Source organism: Chenopodium album, chromosome 7, assembly GCF_948465745.1.
Source record: "Chenopodium album chromosome 7, dcCheAlbu1.1, whole genome shotgun sequence".
NCBI lineage: Eukaryota > Viridiplantae > Streptophyta > Magnoliopsida > Caryophyllales > Amaranthaceae > Chenopodium > Chenopodium album.
In genome coordinates, this window is record NC_137840.1 from 49207268 (window position 1) to 49225126 (window position 17859).

The 17859-nt window shown below is 33.5% G+C and overlaps 1 protein-coding gene across 6 annotated transcripts; it reads right to left on the reverse strand.

Moving 5' to 3' along the window:
• Positions 1 to 13226: 13226 nt before the first annotated feature.
• On the reverse strand, positions 13227 to 17859 carry LOC145639038 (uncharacterized). Of its 6 annotated transcripts, XM_081690140.1 has the most exons (5): positions 17618 to 17859; positions 16925 to 17007; positions 15381 to 15439; positions 15016 to 15155; positions 13231 to 13846 (listed from the first exon to the last, which is right to left on the reverse strand). In XM_081690140.1, the coding sequence occupies exons 4-5, from the start codon at positions 15153 to 15155 to the stop codon at positions 13573 to 13575; spliced, it is 414 nt and encodes a 137-aa protein (XP_081546266.1). In that variant the 5' UTR covers positions 15381 to 15439; positions 16925 to 17007; positions 17618 to 17859; the 3' UTR covers positions 13231 to 13572. The 6 variants fall into 6 exon arrangements, 5 of the variants coding, with proteins under 5 accessions (XP_081546264.1, XP_081546267.1, XP_081546268.1 ...); XM_081690141.1 differs by lacking the exon at positions 15381 to 15439 and having other exon boundaries at positions 13229 to 13846; XM_081690139.1 differs by lacking the exons at positions 16925 to 17007; positions 17618 to 17859 and adding an exon at positions 16554 to 16686.

Here is a 17859-nt window from a genome sequence, read left to right on the forward strand (position 1 = left end):
TGCGTACTACCACCTTAATCGTTTGTCCACAACCAGAACCTCGAGCAACTTGTGGAATTCACTTGCGCATAATTAAGAATCTGCCATAAAAAATTACATATATTATACCAACATAGTTGATTCAACTTAATCTTCCATGTGAAGTAAAAGTTGTTATTCGGCATTGCTTATTAGCCAATCATGGTGTAAAACTTGAAGACCTGAAACGAGTGTTAAGCCATCCGCAGGTATTTAGATCTTATACTAATCCATGTCTTTCTTAGATATGATATTTGCGTCAATTTAAATCAAAAAAATTGAATTTGTAGGCTCTTACTCAATGTGAGAATACATTGACCAAGTTTGGATTAATTAGAGAAGTTGCAGATGACAGTGCTGGTTCAGCACAAGTAAGTTTTTGCTTTAGCTTGTTTAAGTTTTTTTGTCCTTTTTCCTTACTCCTTTTATTTCGTTGTAATTATCAAATATACTATTTGTGATGATTGAGGAAAGTGTGAGACTAGTTCGATTAATGAGAAAAGTGTGAAAGCAACCCAACTGATAGAATTGGTCCGATAGTTTTTTGAAACTTTTTTTTAAAATTAAGGGTTGAACAAGGTGGTTGTTTAATGGATGGAATATTGATTTATAGTTTTTTTTAACTTGATGACTGATTGAAGGTCACCTTAGCTAGGTCCAACAGATGGGAAGTACCTTTTTTGTCGCCTAAAGTATGTGAAACTTTCAGTCCAATGAATTAACAACCTTATAACAGCTGCAAAGCTAATGTTTTATTGCCATCAAAGTTAAATGCTGTAAAAATCAGCAGCTCTAAGATGCAAACCAGCAGCTCTAAGATGCAGTTGCAAACCAGTAGTATATTGCTTCCTTAAATTTTCAGTGCTCATCTTAATTTCTCATAAAACTAATTTCTCAACTACTCTAGATCATCCCCTATATAAAGAAAGACAGAATTAAGGGCCTACCGAAAATACCAGTAAATCTCAAATTTGTTTTCATAAGATTGATTCTATTCTTTAATCCTCTTTTTGTTTTCTTTTCTGATCAAATTTGACTTTATTACATATCTTTATAAGTAAAGGTGGGGGTGCATAACTGCATATGTAATAGTCAGGTGTGACGGGGTTTAAGCAAAGAGCAGGAATCTTAGTGGATCATAATTTTCACCAAAACCCTACCTAATTAATTAATCATACTAATAATTTTCTGTATAAAATCAGATCAAGCAACCCATTCCTAAAAGGTATTCACAATATTTGACTCACGTGACGCCATGTGAGTCCGTAGGAGCAATTTTTTAATTAATGGCAGATCTACTGGTACCGTACTCACCCCCTTTCCTTTATATCTTATTGTTTATAGTGGACAGGAATACATACAACATATACTATATATGATGATCACAGAAAGTGACCAAACTAAAAGGGTCAGTCCAAATATTAAGTATCTTTGTCCCTGTGATTATGATAATCACTTTGTCTGACCACGTATTTGCGTGTGTGCTCGTGATCCTAAATCTCATAGAACAAGAGCGAGCACGAGAGAAATAGAGTTCAGGACATTACTGAAAGTGCCTAAGTAGAGGTACTTGTTCTCATAAATGCGCCCAATTCGTGCTTCCCATCGCCCATTATGATGATGCCTACAAAAAAATTAAATGATAAAAAATAATTTTAATAAGACATTCAAAGAATCATAGATGTCACATGACCCATAATTAAAGAAAAAACAATGAATGTTCAAAGATGCAAACCAGCAGCTCAAAGATGCAGCTACAAACCAGTAGTATATTGCAAACCAGTAGTACATTGCAAACCAGCAACTGTAAAAATCTACGGACTAAATGTACTAGCTGAAAACATGAAGGTGAATATATTAAAGCTTTGAATTGAGATGAGCCTCAATGAAAATTCAATGACTGAAATTATAAAAATTCAATTAAATCTGCCATATATTTTCTAATTAATGAACTAACACTAAACCTGAAATTAAACTAAGTCATTGTTCAAGTTAAATGCTACATTCTTCTACCATTAAAAGATTGAACATAAATAGAAGCAATCTTACCTTAGGTGAAATTGACTTCACAAATTCAACAATGTTGAGCCGAAATTGAACTTCAATTATTATTTCTGTAATTTGCTTGAACTTCCTCGGGTTTTTTGGGGCGAAATTAAGCGATTTTTCCACTCGAAAATTTCAGTTATTGCTCGAATATTTTCGCCAGGATTTTTAATTGAATTTTTTGGGGTTTCTAGGGTTCGAATTCGTATGGAATTGAGTAGATTTTTTGCTCGAAATGGGGGATTTTGGGTCGGAACAATCAATTTTTCTAGGGTTTAAGGGTTCGAATTTCTTAGGGTTTTTGGTCTAAATTTTTGCTCGAAATTGCTCGAATTTGCTGCCGATTATGTGTGTTGAACTTGATTGCGATTTTGGATGTTGAATTTGCTGGGGAATTGCAGTTTTTTGGGCGAATTTGTTGGATTTCAGGGTCGAATTTGTGGGTGTTTTTCTGTAGAAATTCACTGGAAGCAACTCTGTTTTTTTTCTTTTTGTTTAGTGAATTAGTGAAAGGTAGGCGTGAAAAGCTAAGGTCAAAAAAGCGCCAAATGAATAACCTAAATGCATCAGAGTTATTTGCGTCACTTAATTATAAAAATGCGACGCAAATAACAAAATTTGTAATGCTGAAAATTTGTCATTTGCGTCGCTCATTTATTAAAAGAGTGACGCAATTTATTCACTCACTTATTTGCGTCGCTTGTCAATAAATGAGTGACGTAAATAAGGTTATTATATGCGTCGCTTCAATAAATAAGAGCGACGCAAATGATAGAAAGCTGACATACACTTGACTTTTGCGTCGCTTCTTCAATAACACGCGACGCAAATAATTTTAAAGGATGGTAAAAATATACATTTGCTTCGTTCTTTAGAATGAGTAACGCAAATATGGCGACGCAAATGTACATTTTTCTACTAGTGATTGAGGCTTACCTGCAGATCTACTACCCTCCGTTCAACCCTCCTCCTAACTGATTATTCTAAAAACCCTAATTTTTTACTGTGGTCCTGATATGTCTATTTTATATAGTGTTTTACCCCCGTCCCTTGGTCATAATTAGTAGTGTTTTTGACTCTTTAGAGTAAATTTTATTACTAATTAGTATTTTCTAGTGTTTTCGTAGTTTTGGTTGAGTTTTGTAGGAAATTGCATCTTTGGAGGTTTTTCCCGGGATTATTGAGGAACGACTACGAGCATTAGAGGGCACGACCGCTTGCATTGGACACCGAGTATTCAAGACCCGAAGTGGAGATTCGAATTGGGCCAAGAATGAAGCCAAATCCAAGTCCATCCTATAGCCGGGCTCGATCGAGCAATCATTAGCTCGATCGGGCGGCTGCCAAGAACGAGAGTGCAAAGACAAAGGCGGGCCCGATCGGGCGCGCGTCTCTGAGGAGAGTTTTTCGGCGATTTGCTTAGTTTAAATTAAGAGTAATTACAAGTTTTGTATAAATATGATTTAATGCTTTTCTCTTAGACTTTCTCTTTCTACTTAGTTTTATTTTCTCTCTCTACAACTCCATACTTTGTTCTTGAATCAACTCCTTGTTTACGATAACTTCGGTAACAATATCTTCTTTATTAAGTTCAGTAATTTTATTTCCTTAATTCATCATGTTTCCTTTAATTGCTTTGATTAGTTTAGATTCAATTATGCATGAGTAGTTCTCTTTCTAGGGTTTGTGGGGATCCGTAAATAATATGAAGGGGTAATTTGTTATTGTTGATTGTCAATGCTTGATTAATTTCCTATTGATTGATTTTATGCTATGCAATTAGATTATGCCTGGTTTAATTGTATGAGTTTAGCAATATTAATTTGAGATTCGAGAGATGAGAGTTGATGTTTAGGCTAGTTTCAATAGGCAGACTAATTAATAAATGGTTAAGTCGAGATTCGGCAGATGAGATTTAATGCCGATAAATTAACTCCGTGATTGTAATATGTAGCGAAAGCCCTTATGATCTGATTAATTGATGCATTGATGATTGATTGTTATGTTTTACCCTGGAATATTGTTTATTGGTGAACCTATGCCCTAGGCTTTTTATTCATTGATTTTCCTCCTACTTTTATTCCTTCCCACTTTTACTCTTAGTAGTTTAGCTCCCTTTTATAATAACAATTTGGTTACTTGATAATTTAGATTATATTGATTAAGTAGGAATAAATTGACTTGTTTCCTTGTGGTTCGACCCTTCTTCCCTATCTGCATAGCTAGTGGATTTAGGTAATACTTTTGATTAGGTGATTACGACTTTAACCTGTCAAAATTTAGCGTCGTTGCCGGGGAAACGTGTAGGCGTCGCTCGAAGTGCGCCTACGTTAAAAGCATGTGGTGAATATGCTTGGCACTCATAGGAAGTGGGAATTGACATATACGATTAGGGACAAGGAAAGTAGGGAGCCGCCAACAAGTTTTTAAGGAACTTGTAAACCGTTCACAGATCATAAAAGGCAACCACGAATAAGGGACAACGAAGGCAACAACGATTGACCCGTGAAGGTTACACCCCATTAATAATCCATGAAATTACTAACTCCATATGGTTCAGAACCACGAAAGGAGGATCGGGGATGATGGTACGAAGTGAGTCATGGAGTCACATTCGCCCGTATTGGCCTCTACTCGATTCTTATAGTGAAAAGTGATTCCTGCGATCTCAAAGGCATACAAACAAAGATTCAATTTGCTCCAAACTATTATTAAGCTAAATTGGTTGAATATTAATGCAACATATTATTCTAAAATATTGGTGATCACTTGATTAAACAACAAGATTAAAAAGGAACCTAACCGGTTGTCCAAATTATCTTATTAGGCACGATTTTCAATTAAATATTCCCTTTAAACATGCAATATGGTGATCAATAAATAATAATAAAATAAACATTAATATTGGAAGCAATTTAACAATAAATTGTTAGTCAAATCAAATAATAATAATAATAACCTAATCATGATGCTAGCAATATTAAAAATAAAATAAGTAATTAAATTAATTAATTACTCATATTCCGCGCGTTCCTTTAAATTGCTACATCATGAATAAATTGTTAGTAACTTCAATAAAAAATATAAATCAAATGAAAATTAAATTAAATAAAGATTAGATTTGATTTGGTCCAAACCCTCAGTTAATTATACCTTTCACGCCTTGGTTAAAGTATAGAACTTTGGGTATTGTATGAACTCCTTGGAGTGCTTAAGGAAGGAATGAAAGAATAGGGAGGCTAGTGTTTAGGCTAAAGAGGGAGAAGAGAATTATTTGATGATCAAGCTTGTTGATGAATCAAAAAGGGGAGATATGACCTCTATTTATAAGGAAAAAAGAGGGGTCGAATCAAGAAAAGATAAGAATTCGAATCGGATAAAACTCTTGCGATAGACAGCATTTTTTGCGGTTTTTGTTTTTATCATATCTTTTGATCCAGAAATTGGAATAATATGAAAAAGATATCGTTGGAAAGCTCTTGAAGTCTACTTTCTAACCCAATTAGAATCAAATTAAAATATTTTGTATAACAAAAGATATAGTCGAAATAGTGAGACGGTTTCAGTTTTGGATAGAGTTTGACATTTTATTCATATCTTTTCCGTTATAGCTCGGAATTGATATTATAATATATCATTGGAAAGATAATTTCAAGGGCTATCCAAACATATAAAATTTGGATAAAAAATATGTGGCACGAAAATAATATCTGTCTATCTTTGAACGTCTTTCAATTCGGATAGAAATAGGATTTTCAAAAAGAAATTTTTTATTCAATTTCAAACTATTTAATCTTATCTTTTCAAAAAGGATAATTAAGATCTTTTAAAAACTTATAGAAGCTTCTAATTAATCCTAATTGGTTTTGGATTGGGATTAAATCATTTGGACCCTCCACATGATCATTGGGTCGTAGGTAAGGTGGGCTTAGGTTCGGTTTGGGCTCGGTTTAATATTTTGGCCATAACTTATTCGTTATAACTCTGATTTGGGCTTATAATATATCGTTGGAAAGCTCTTTTCAATCCCCATCCAACTATTCAATCATTGGACCCAGATTATGGACCAAAATAAACTGGATCAAACGTTTTTATAAAAAGGACACGAAATGAATGATTTTAAAGGACACGAAATGAATTATGTTAAATATGGAAAACTAACCCTTTCTATAGGAGACGATAATATCACTTTTAATTTAGGGAAAGTTTTAAAAGGACCTATGCTAGAAGAAAATTTTGTCTAATAGATGTCATTGATATAATGGATGATATTTGTGAAGAAAGCTTACCACATGTTCTTGCAAGGGATCCCTTGGATGAAGTTCTTTGTGGAGAATTATCTGCAGGTGATGCACGCATCTGGAGTAATGAGGTGGATGTCCTTGAAAAAGCTCTTTCACTAGAAGAGCTTGATCCAAAAGAGACCATGAAGGTAGTGAAATTAGTTCAGGAATCAAAACCTGCTGAGGTTAAGAAACCTGAACTAAAACCTCTCCCTTCTCATTTAAACTATGTTTTTCTTGATGAGCAGGAACTATACCCCGTGATCATCAGTACTGCACTTGATGACCCACAAACTTCCCAACTTCTAGAGGTTCTTCGAACCCACAAAAGGGCAATTGGGTACAGTATTGATGATCTCAAGGGTATTAGCCCTGATTTTTGTATTCACAAAGTACATCTAGAGGACAACTATAAGCCCTGTATTCAACCCCAGAGAAGGTTGAATCCTAATATGCAGGAAGTAGTTAAGAAAGAGGTGATGAAATTACATAAAATATCTGCTCAAAAGCAAAATAAAGGTACTATATATGCATATATATAAATTCTTGTAAAAGAGTAATTATTATATATTGGCCATTAGAAACTTGGTAGTGGCAAAGTTCATATAAGGTAAATGATTGGGAAAGTAACAACTAAGAAAATAGGATACTGGACATAGGTCCAGGTACCATACCTTTTTGAAACGGTACCCATAATTATTTACTTTAGATTCAAATCATCATTAATTTAGATCATACAAATAAATAAGAACTGTGTAAAGGTTGGAGTTAATGAGCAAAAGAAACTCATTGTGTTGCCTGAAAAGAAATGATCTTCACGGAAAATTAGATGGGTGAGCTGTTAGGAATGAAAATAAAGGGATTCAAATGTCATGGTATATGGAGTAGGGATAGAAAAATATTGGGAAATCCTATAATGTTGTAATCCTATTATGAATTGTGAAATTGGTTCCCTTTTCCATAATCCCCCTTGACCAAAACTTTGTACACTCTTTAGAATAGTGAAATAATTTGGTTGTTTCCATTACAATTACAACTTTCTGTATTCTGTTAATTCTTGCAGTTGTTGGATCCCATGTTTTTTACAAGTCCTAATTTTATATCCAGTCATCTATATTTTTAGTATGTCTCTTAGTTTGTTGTTCCTAATTTAGAATTCAGATTGCAACCTATACTACTATTTTTAAAATTATGAGTCTGGAAATTGATTTAAATTATCAGAGTATCATATACAAGCAATTACAACATTCTTCTAGATAATATATGAATTCTGCTCTTTCAATGCTGGATTATCCCAATATAACCTTCACTAAGTTAGTACTAAATAAAAGTTTGATTTCAGAAAATAGCTGGTATAAGTGCATCACCAAGTGAAGCTGCAACACTTTTCATATATGATGCATATAATGGTTGTTCATTAATATGTTTAAGATTTATTTATCTGTGTACAACAGTTAAGCACTATTCAGTTACTGTGTTGTATAAGTGGTACTGGATATTTATATTATGAATTCTGTGAGCGTTATCGATGGGATCCTTCTTCTAGAGAATGGCGTGAACGAAAGACAAAAAAAATTGTAGTTGGCATATTGGCATTTGTGTATCCAGCCGAAGGAGAGCAATTCTTTCTTAGGTTACTCTTGATTAAAGTTCGAAGCCCAACATCTTTTGAGGACCTTTGAACTGTGAATGGCCATGTATATGCAACGTTTCAGGAAGCTGCTTTGAAGTTGGAATTGCTTGAAGATGATGACATGGTGACTTGTGTATGTTAGAGGCAAAGGATAGTCAACTACCTGTTGCTTTGCGACGTCTATTTGCAACTATTTTGACATTTTGCCAACCAAGAGGTCCTTTTGCTTTATGGTGTAAATACTCAAATGATTTATCTGAAGACTTTCAGCATCAGTACACATGGCATGTTGAAAGATCACTTGAACAGTTTCTTGAGGCTATGGGAAAATCATTGAAGAGTGTAGGGTTAAGTGCACTGTGTTTAGGGGAAGACGATGACTTCCAACGAACTAAAGATATCATTGATGCTCTAGATGCACCTATTCCTCAATCATGTATTGATTGCATAAATAAGCTTAATATTGACAGTTGAATGCTTTCACATGTATAATGGAACATGTGCAATCAGGGACATCTGGTGGTTTTTTCAAAGATGGTCCTGGTGGTACCGGGAAAACTTTCCTATACAATGCTCTGTATGCACAAATTAGATTGATGAATAAAATAGTGTTGCCAACAACCACTTCAGGGATTGCTGCAGCTAATATTCCTTCTGGTAGAACTGCCCATTCAAGGTTTAAAATACCAATTGATGTAGAAAGTTCATTGGTATGTGATGTTCCAAAACAAGGTAGTTTAGCGGCTCTTTTGAAAGAGACAACATTGATCATATGGATGAAGCTTCTATGGCCAATAAAAGCAACCTAGAGTCTTTAGATCTGTTGCTACAGGATGTATGTGGGAATAAAAAATTATTTGGTGGGAAATTAGTAGTTCTTGGAGGTGATTTCCGGCAAGTATTACTAGTTGCTCCTCTTAAGAATCAAAGAGAAGTTGTGTAGGCTAGCAAAGTCACTTCATACGTGTGGCCTCAGCTTACAAAATTCAGGTTAACAGAGAACCAAAGGGCTAAAGAAGATCCAGAATTTTCCTCTTTTTTACTTGCAATTGGAAATGGTGAGCTACAAAGGTCTGAAAATGCATATGTTGAATTACATGGGAATATAACAAACCCTTTTACAGCTAGCGATAATCCTGTGTCTCAAGTAACAAAGGCAGTCTTTCCAGAATTCAACACTGTTGAAGTTGATAGTAATTTGTTCACAGAAAGAGCTATTCTAACCCCTTTGAATGATAATGTTGACTCTATAAATAGTTCTCTTATAAGTCAATTTCCTGGTGAACTTGTGGTGTATAAAAGTTTTGATATAATGTTAAATGATACCTGTGACGTGTATCCAATAGAGTTTTAAATTAAACTTTGTCCAGGTGGATTGATTCCTCATGAACTTGTGCTTAAGAAAAATTATCCAGTAATTTTGCTGCGGAATTTACTTCCGTTTGCTGGTTTGTGCAATGGGATACGCCTTATATGCAAGGGATTTTTCCCAAATGTAGTGCACTGTATAATTGCCGTGGGACAGTATCAAGGGAATCATGTTTTCATACCACGTATCAGTTTGCGGCCTTCTACTTCAGCTAGATATCCATTCCAGATTGAGCGAAAACAGTTTCCTTTGAAATTAAGTTTTGCTATGACAATAAATAAAGGTTAATTTTTAAATTACCACCCAAAAATGTAACAATTTTCGAACTAACCACCCGATTAATTTTTTATTTTAAATTACCACCCCTTAAATTAAATTAATGCTCAGATTATCACCCATTTTAAAAATCCGGTGGATTTTCCGTTTGTAGGCCTCACTTAACACTTATTTTGACCCTTTGATTGATTTTTCCCCAATTTTTCTCTTTAAAAACGCTTTCTAAACTTTAATTCACATTTCCTTCACCAAATTCTACTAAATTTCAAAGAGAAAAATGTGAATTGAAGTTAGGAGAGCGTTTTTAAAGAGAAAAATCGGGGGAAAAAATCCGTCAAAATAAGCGTTAGGTGGGGCCCACAGATGAAAAATCCACTGGATTTTTGAAATGGGTGGTAATCTGAGCATTAATTTAATTTAAGGGATGGTAATTTAAAATAAAAATTTAAACGGGTGGTTAGTTTGAAAATGGTTACATTTTTGGGTGGTAATTTAAAAATTGTCCATAAATAAATCACAAGGGCAAACACCAAACAAAGTGTCTGTGTACTTACCACGCCCTTGTTTCTCACATGGACAGCTATATGTTGCCCTTTCGCGAGCGAAGAAAAGGGAAGATGTTACGTTTTTTTCAGCATTGCCTCCATAACCCTTTGCTTCAACATGTACTAAAAATGTAGTGTGTTATGAATTCCTAATGTTGTCAGGAATCTGTTAGCAAATTAGCATCAAAAATACTATATGTATTGCAGACTATTATTTTGTATCAAACAATATACTTACTGTCGCTCTTGTATGGAAAATGACACATGTGCACTAATAGAATGCAAATAACACATACATAAACTATACACCATATAATATATAATATTGATTAATATTACATGTGCAGTAAGTAAAATAAGAAATGATATTTAATAATAAGTAGAGCTAATATACTAAAAGCTGTTATATATATATATATATATATATATATATATATATATATATATATATATATATATATAGACACACACATATATAGGATCAGGATCATGTGAGAACCTAGGTCTATAATAGGAACTAGGAACTAGGAACTAATCTGAGCCTTTGATTGCATTTGATCTGACGGTTGAGATGCCATACGCGTTTTGGCTTAAGCAATGGCAGTTTGGTAAATACAATGTATCTTGAGTTTTTTTTTTCTCTCTTTCTTAATTCTCTCTCTCTTCAATTCATATGATTTCTCTTTTCTGGCGATTATTTACAGCGATTTCACTTCTTCGACATTGCGCATCAAAATCTTCAAATTAGTTTATTTAAGTTCTTCGATTTGTTGTTATCGGTTGTTTCTGGAGAGGTAAATTTTTTGATTGTAATTAACATTACTTTCTTTGATTTAATTCATTTTTTAATCCAATTTTGCGATTTTGATTGCGAAATTAGGATTTTCCGAATCATTTGTTTGAGTATTTGTGATTCCATTTGTAATATTAGGGAATTTACAATTATATGATTCCGCAGTTATATGATTGCTCGCTTTAGTTTAAGTTTGCTCAATTTGGTTTCGATTAATTCGAGTTTGAATTTAGGGTTTTTGCTATTTTTAATTTTATTTGATCAATCAGTGTTTTTGCATTTTATAATTAGATTAAGTTGTCGAAATTTGGGGGTTTTTTGCTAGTTTTTGTTTGATTTATTTGTGAATTTTGATTGTTGCATGTGCTGTAATTTTAATTGCAATTTTTGTTGTGTTCTTTCATGATTTACTGTCTAGATTATAAAATTCAATTTTATTAACTAGGAATTCGATTGGAATTATTGTATCTCTGGTTAATTTATTTCTTATTTGCTTTAATCTATTGCACACTATGCGTTCAATGAAATGTCTGACTAGCTTAATGGAATGTATGTTATGCTATGTTGCTAGCTTAGGTGTGATAATCAACATTACAATTAATTTGAACAACTGTGATTAGCCTAGTTATTTGCCCAAATTGTAACTAGTTTTGCATAGTTGTTTTGGTATTGCTTTTAAGATATTTTGATTTACTTTTGAGTTTTTTCTATTTACTTTTGAATTCACCTAAACATTCATAGGGCATGAATTGTCAGCTGTATACTGCTAGGCATCCTAGACAAGAGTGTGTGTAGTTGTGTGGCTGTTTGAGCTTGGCATTACGAGGGTGTGTGTAGTTAGTTATGTGGTTGTATACTTGTATGGGATGGGCATCCTTGCAAGGGTATGTATAATTGTGTGGCTAACTAGACTGAGCTTTCATTCATACCAAAAAGAATAGTATATTACAATTAGATGCTATGTGTCCTGGACTCTTTTAGTTTTCTATGCATATGCTACGGTAATAAAAATGACAATGCTACGGTATGTTTGATGTCTCTAAATTAGTATATTGTTGTCTTTTTGGTGGTCAGGCTAAGCAACACTTTACTAGATGATTTTGTCACATTGCAATTCAAGTTCATGAGTTTATATAGACTGAACTATTTTTCATGCTCTTTAATAGCTTGTTCTAAATGGAGTAAAAAATGCATTAAGTTGCTGGCTCTAATGTAATTGTGTTATGAGCCTTTGACTAATGGAATTCATAATACTTGCTGAAATCACATCAGGGGAAATTTATTAGATTGTTGATTTTTAATTTTATTTTTGACAGTCTATGGGTTGTGTTGGTATTATGCAAGTTTTTGTAAATAACTCATCAATTCTACATAATTTAAGCCCTGAAATATGTTAAGTACTTAAGTTTCATTTCTTTAATTTTATAAGTTTGATACTTCATTTCTTATGGTAGGCACTGGTGCTTTTATGAAGGTTTGAAGTGGTATTGTGTGAGTGGGTACACGCTAATGTAACACATGTCTCGTTTCATTCAAATTGTGCCACAAAACCAGGAAAGGTCGTGAGACTTACATTAATGAGGTAACAATCATCACTCTTCACCTTTGTTTTAATAAAGGGTTGGTTAATCTTGTCTTTAGAGAGTCACTCTACTATTAGTTTCTTGCTCATGGATAATTGTTCTTAGTTGATTTCTTTTATGATCTACATTTGGATATATGTGACGGTGTAACCGATGCTTTTTTAGAAATATATAATGTGGTAATCTTGCAATGTGGATCCATGAGGTTGCTTCTCTAGGATTGCATGTTGTTGACTAATAAATTGGTAAACCCCCAGTACATTTACTTTATAGTTTTTTTCATTTACTTTTGAGATTGTTTGGTGTACTTTTGAGTAATTTTTCTTTATTATGAATGTTTTATAAAAACTAGCCTACTACATTGCTTTGAATGCATGAGTGCATGACTGATTTCTTATGTACAATTGGTACTATTTGAAAAAGAAAAAAAAAAAAAAAAAAAAATGATAAGAATGATAACGTTAACCTACTAGCTCAACTGGTAGAGCATTGTGCAAATGTGCAAAGGATGTGGGTTTGAATCCCACGTAGGTGTATTATTGTTTAATCAGCTTTTTACCAAAAAAGATAAGATTATTTACTTTTTGCACTGTTTTCATTCAACATATACACTTGAAGTTTTTTTACTTTCTTTTCCATTTACTTTTGGTAATTTTATATTTACTTTTGAGTATTTTTTATTTACTTTTGTGTTTTTTTTTGTATAAAAACGATCGAGTGTGCTAAATCAAGACAATCGCGGGAAATTTTATCAAGTTAAATCAAGCTCTGCGCTAGATGCGCTAGAGTATTTCATACAATGATACAAATACATTCATCACTAGTTCTCGTATCCCACCTAGCCGCTAGATGCGCTAGAGTATTTCCCGCTCGTTTAACATGAACACAATTAAAATAGACAAAATTCATACACATTTTAGAAATATCTTCAAAGAAGTGAAAAATCGGAGCAGCTCTCTCTTGCTTCAACTTGACAGCCCTTACAACTTCTATTGCATCACAGTCCAAGATCACCTTGCTATACCCCTACCTTCTAGCAAGCTCAATCCCATATCTAGCAGCTGCTGCCTCTGCTAGTTTTGGGCTCCACCTACAGTTTGTCTTCTTGGCCACAATCAACAGTAGCTTCACAAATTCATCTCTAATTACCACACCAAAGCACACACCAGCAGACCCCAGGACAAAAGCATCAACATTCACCTTGAGACAGCTATGAGTTGGTGGAATCCACCCTGCAGACGAGCAAACAGCAGGAGCAGAAATAGGCCCATGAACCTTTGTATTATACTCTCTATACTCTCTGCAATAATTAGCAAAACCCACAGCCAGTCTAGCCCCATCAATTCCAGAATTTCCATCAAAAATAGCCTCGTTTCTAGTATGCCAAGCTGCCCATGCTAGCGATGACTTGAGATATATAAGAGGATGACTTGAAAGTGCGATGTAAGAGGTCATGTGTAACAAGTTTCTCTTACTCTTTCTTACTATGAAATACTATGTAATGGTACTTTGGAAGATTCGATTCATATTGTTGCTATATACTGTTTTTGAAGTTTGATTTTTTTAAAGCTAATTTTATTTACTTTAGACATAATTTGCTCTACTTTTGATTACTTTAGACATAATTTTTTTAAAGCTAATTTTATTTACTTTAGACATAAGTTGAAGTGGATTCTTAGCCAATCTTGAAAAAATATGACAACATTTTTGAAGTTTTTCGTTTTAATGGTAGTCAAGGCCTCCAAACCCAATTTATTGTTTGTATATTTTAGAGCTAATTTGATTTACATTTTAGTTTTTTTAATATGCTTTTGAGATGTTTTGAATTACTTTAGAATGTTTTGTATTTACTTTTAGAGGAACCTATGTAGGAATCGAACCTACATCTCTATGCATCAGTATAGTGCTCTACCACTTGAGCTAATAGGTTTACTTTAGAGTCTTTTTTTTATTCACTTTAAATACTATTTTATTTACTTTAGACAACTGATATAGGAATATACATTTTCCCACCTTATTCATCTTTTGTATTTTTATACCCAATGTAAACCAAGATGAGCTATTAACAGCCACACTAACTCAGTCCAATTCCATTCATATACTTGAATCATGCATATACATATCATAAGCATAAGCATAAGCATAATACTCGATATTAATAAGAATAAGCCTTCCAACTATGTTTACTTTCATTAACTTATGAGTCTAACTGGTTTACTTTTGTTAACTTTCAATCTACTTTTTAATCAAGAGAAAAAACAAACTTTTAAGACTAATTGATTTAGTTTAAACAAACTTCTATCTACTTTAAGAAATTCAAAATTACAAGAAGCAATATTCATTTTTTATCAGAATAAGATCATATCCTTCAAATATAGCAGCAAATTCATATAGACTATGCATCACTCTTTTCACCTCAGTAAAGACTCTACCAGCAATGCAGCATATGAATTATAGTCACAAACATACCTGGTGAAACCTGTAGCTAGCATTATAATCGTGTGTTGACTGCTCATGAATGACGTTATTCCAGCTAGTCCAAGAGGACCAACATAAGTTTGCAAACATTGAAATCCCATCCCCTGATAGTCTCTCTCAGGAACATCCATCTGATTCATTTTTGCAATATTAGAACCGTTAGTTGTGGACTTGTGGTTTTGAGTTTAGCAATATCTTAGGGACTTAAGAATAGAAAATTCTACTTACATTTTTTTTTCTTTAATTCTTTTACATTCAGCTAACAACTTTGAAAAGTATATTAATTGGACTAATACTTGGTGTATTGTGCAGTATATTGACTCAAATTTTCCTTTGAAAAACATTGAGGACTTTACCTTGATAAAGGCGCCGTAATAAGTAAGCAGGTGGTGGAACCCATCATAGATTCACAGTCCTTACAATTATCAAGTCGAGTAGTTGAAGACGACATAATCAATTAACAATATGTAAGATGAAGAATATAATCGCAATAGATACTTCTCTTTAGAAAAGACAAAGAGCATCTGTACTTGAGAAAAAGAACGGAATCAGGAAGGTAATCAACTGACAAGCACGGATACAAGCAAGTAGAAAAGAACAGAGCATTTCTACATGGAAAAAACCAAGGACTCACAACTGCACACTATCAGCTTACCTGTTCTGACAATTTAAAGTCATTTCTCTTTGTCCTCCTATCCTCTCAAGTCTCAACAACAGCTGATGAGGCTATTAGAAAAGATTGCTTCCACTCTCAATGAGGCTTTAATTTTTGCATTTGATCTGGGGTAATTTGCAACGATAATGGTTTCAACATAATACTAGCTGTCTCCCTTCTGATCTCAACTCTGTCTCTCTCAACTCAGCTCACCATAACCTCCCTCGAGAACCATCTCAATCTCCGGTCCTTTACCCCTTTCCATCCTCACAAGTCTAACATTATAAGTATAACCTCCAACAACTTCACATAATCACATCTGTCCCATACAAAGCCTTTTCAGGCCTTAATCACCTCCTAATTTTCGCTTGATCAGTTTGCGAAACCTAAGGCTATTATACAACAAACCAAAGCAGAAAGGGAAACATGATACCATAAGCTAGCTCAAGAAGTCTTGAGGCTCATTAATCCGCTACCTTGTATTAACAATAAGGGTAGCTCTTTCTTGGTTATCAACACTATTATTTTCCCTTATATTTCATAATGTAATATCACTTTGAATCATTATTAGCACCATTGACTTTCATTAACTTATGAGTCTAACTGGTTTACTTTTATTAACTTTCAATCTACTTTTTAATCAAGAGAAAAAACAAACTTTTAAGACTAATTGATTTACTTTTAACCAGCTTCTATCTACTTAAATAAATACAAAATTACAAGAAGCAATATTCATTTTTTATCATAATAAGATCATATCCTTCAAATATAGCAGCAAATTCATATAGACAATGCATCACTTCTTTTCACCTCAGTAAAGACTCTACCAGCAATGCAGCATATGAATTATAGTCATAAACATATCTGGTGAAACCTGTAGCTAGCATTATAGAATCGTGTGTTGACTGCTCATGAATGACGATATTCCTGCTAGTCCAAGAGGACCAACATAAGTTTGCAAACATTGAAATCTTACCCCCTGATAGTCTCTCTGCCACCCAGCTAAGTCAATCCTGAAACTAAGAGTTGGGAGCTTCTGTAATTAATTTTGAAAATCGATTCACACCCAAATTAGGCTAGCATATGCTTACTTTAAGAGAGGATTAGTTTACTTTTTAGATAGATAGAGTTTACTTTTATGAGATATATACTTTCATGGACATAGGTACGAGACCTAGCACAAGAACATATATTGTACGTGAAGTAAGAAGTAAATATCTTAAATTAGCAACTAGGCTTGCGAACCTTTAAACCAGCCACCAAATCAAGCTCACAGAGGGAAAATATTTGCTCTTGCCTTATTGGAAAATAAAGCAAAGTGTAAAGACCTAGATTAAGACACATAAGTGAGAAGAGGACATTGATTATTTAGTTATTAACCTCAAACACTCATCCCTTTGTAATTTCCTGTCACCACAAGAAACAAAATTGCACCTGCCACATCCATAAAAGGACCATATATATCTATTTTTTAAAAATTGATTAAATAATAGGATTCATTGAGGCATTTTATCAAACACTTAGTGTGCATTAAGAAATTAACAAAAATAAATGAATAATCAAAATTAATATAATGTAAAATAGAAAAAAAAAATTCAAACATGAAAATCTCACTAGTGTTTAGAATCGAGCTCCAAATCATAAGCTAAAAACATTCAAAAAATCATATAAATTCAATTGTTAAAAACTTATAGTACGAATTCACTCAGTTCACATAGTTTTGTTTGCAAACTCACCAAAATTCATATAAATTTGAATGACAGTACTTTCAGATTTAGGTGTTTAGAAATTCTAGTAACAAAATTAATCGTATAATAATTCATAACCTCAAAAGCTCGAATTTCACTATAAACTATCCTAAATTGATAAAATAAAATGATAAACCATGGATAGTGAAATTGAAAATCGTGATTCAAAAGAGGAAAAGAAACATCTTACCTCAGAAGCCGCTTCAATGGAGTACATAAAGCTCGACATCCGCTTCAATGGAGTACAGAAAGCTCGAAATCTGCTTCAATGGAGTAGAGAAAGCTTGAAATCTGCTTCAATGAAGGTAGCTAGGAAGTAGGGTAATCGCTGCGCTCGAGCAGAGAGAAATGACAGATAATGCGCTTGATTGTGAATTAATTTAGGCCGCTCATCAAGCGCGCATCTAAGTTAGATCCAACGACCGTAATTAG

What these genes read in the sequence shown, in the direction of transcription:
- LOC145639038 (XM_081690138.1), bottom strand. Translation starts at nt 17,023, where the DNA reads ATGTGTCTTAATCTAGGTCTTTACACTTTGCTTTATTTTCCAATAAGG. An exon ending in ATTTGGTGGCTGGTTTAAAG is followed by an intron (nt 15,156 to 16,924) that starts GTTCGCAAGCCT and finishes AAAATGAATCAG; the next exon opens with ATGGATGTTCCTGAGAGAGA. An exon ending in CTAGCTACAGGTTTCACCAG is followed by an intron (nt 13,847 to 15,015) that starts GTATGTTTGTGA and finishes TAATTATTGCAG; the next exon opens with AGAGTATAGAGAGTATAATA.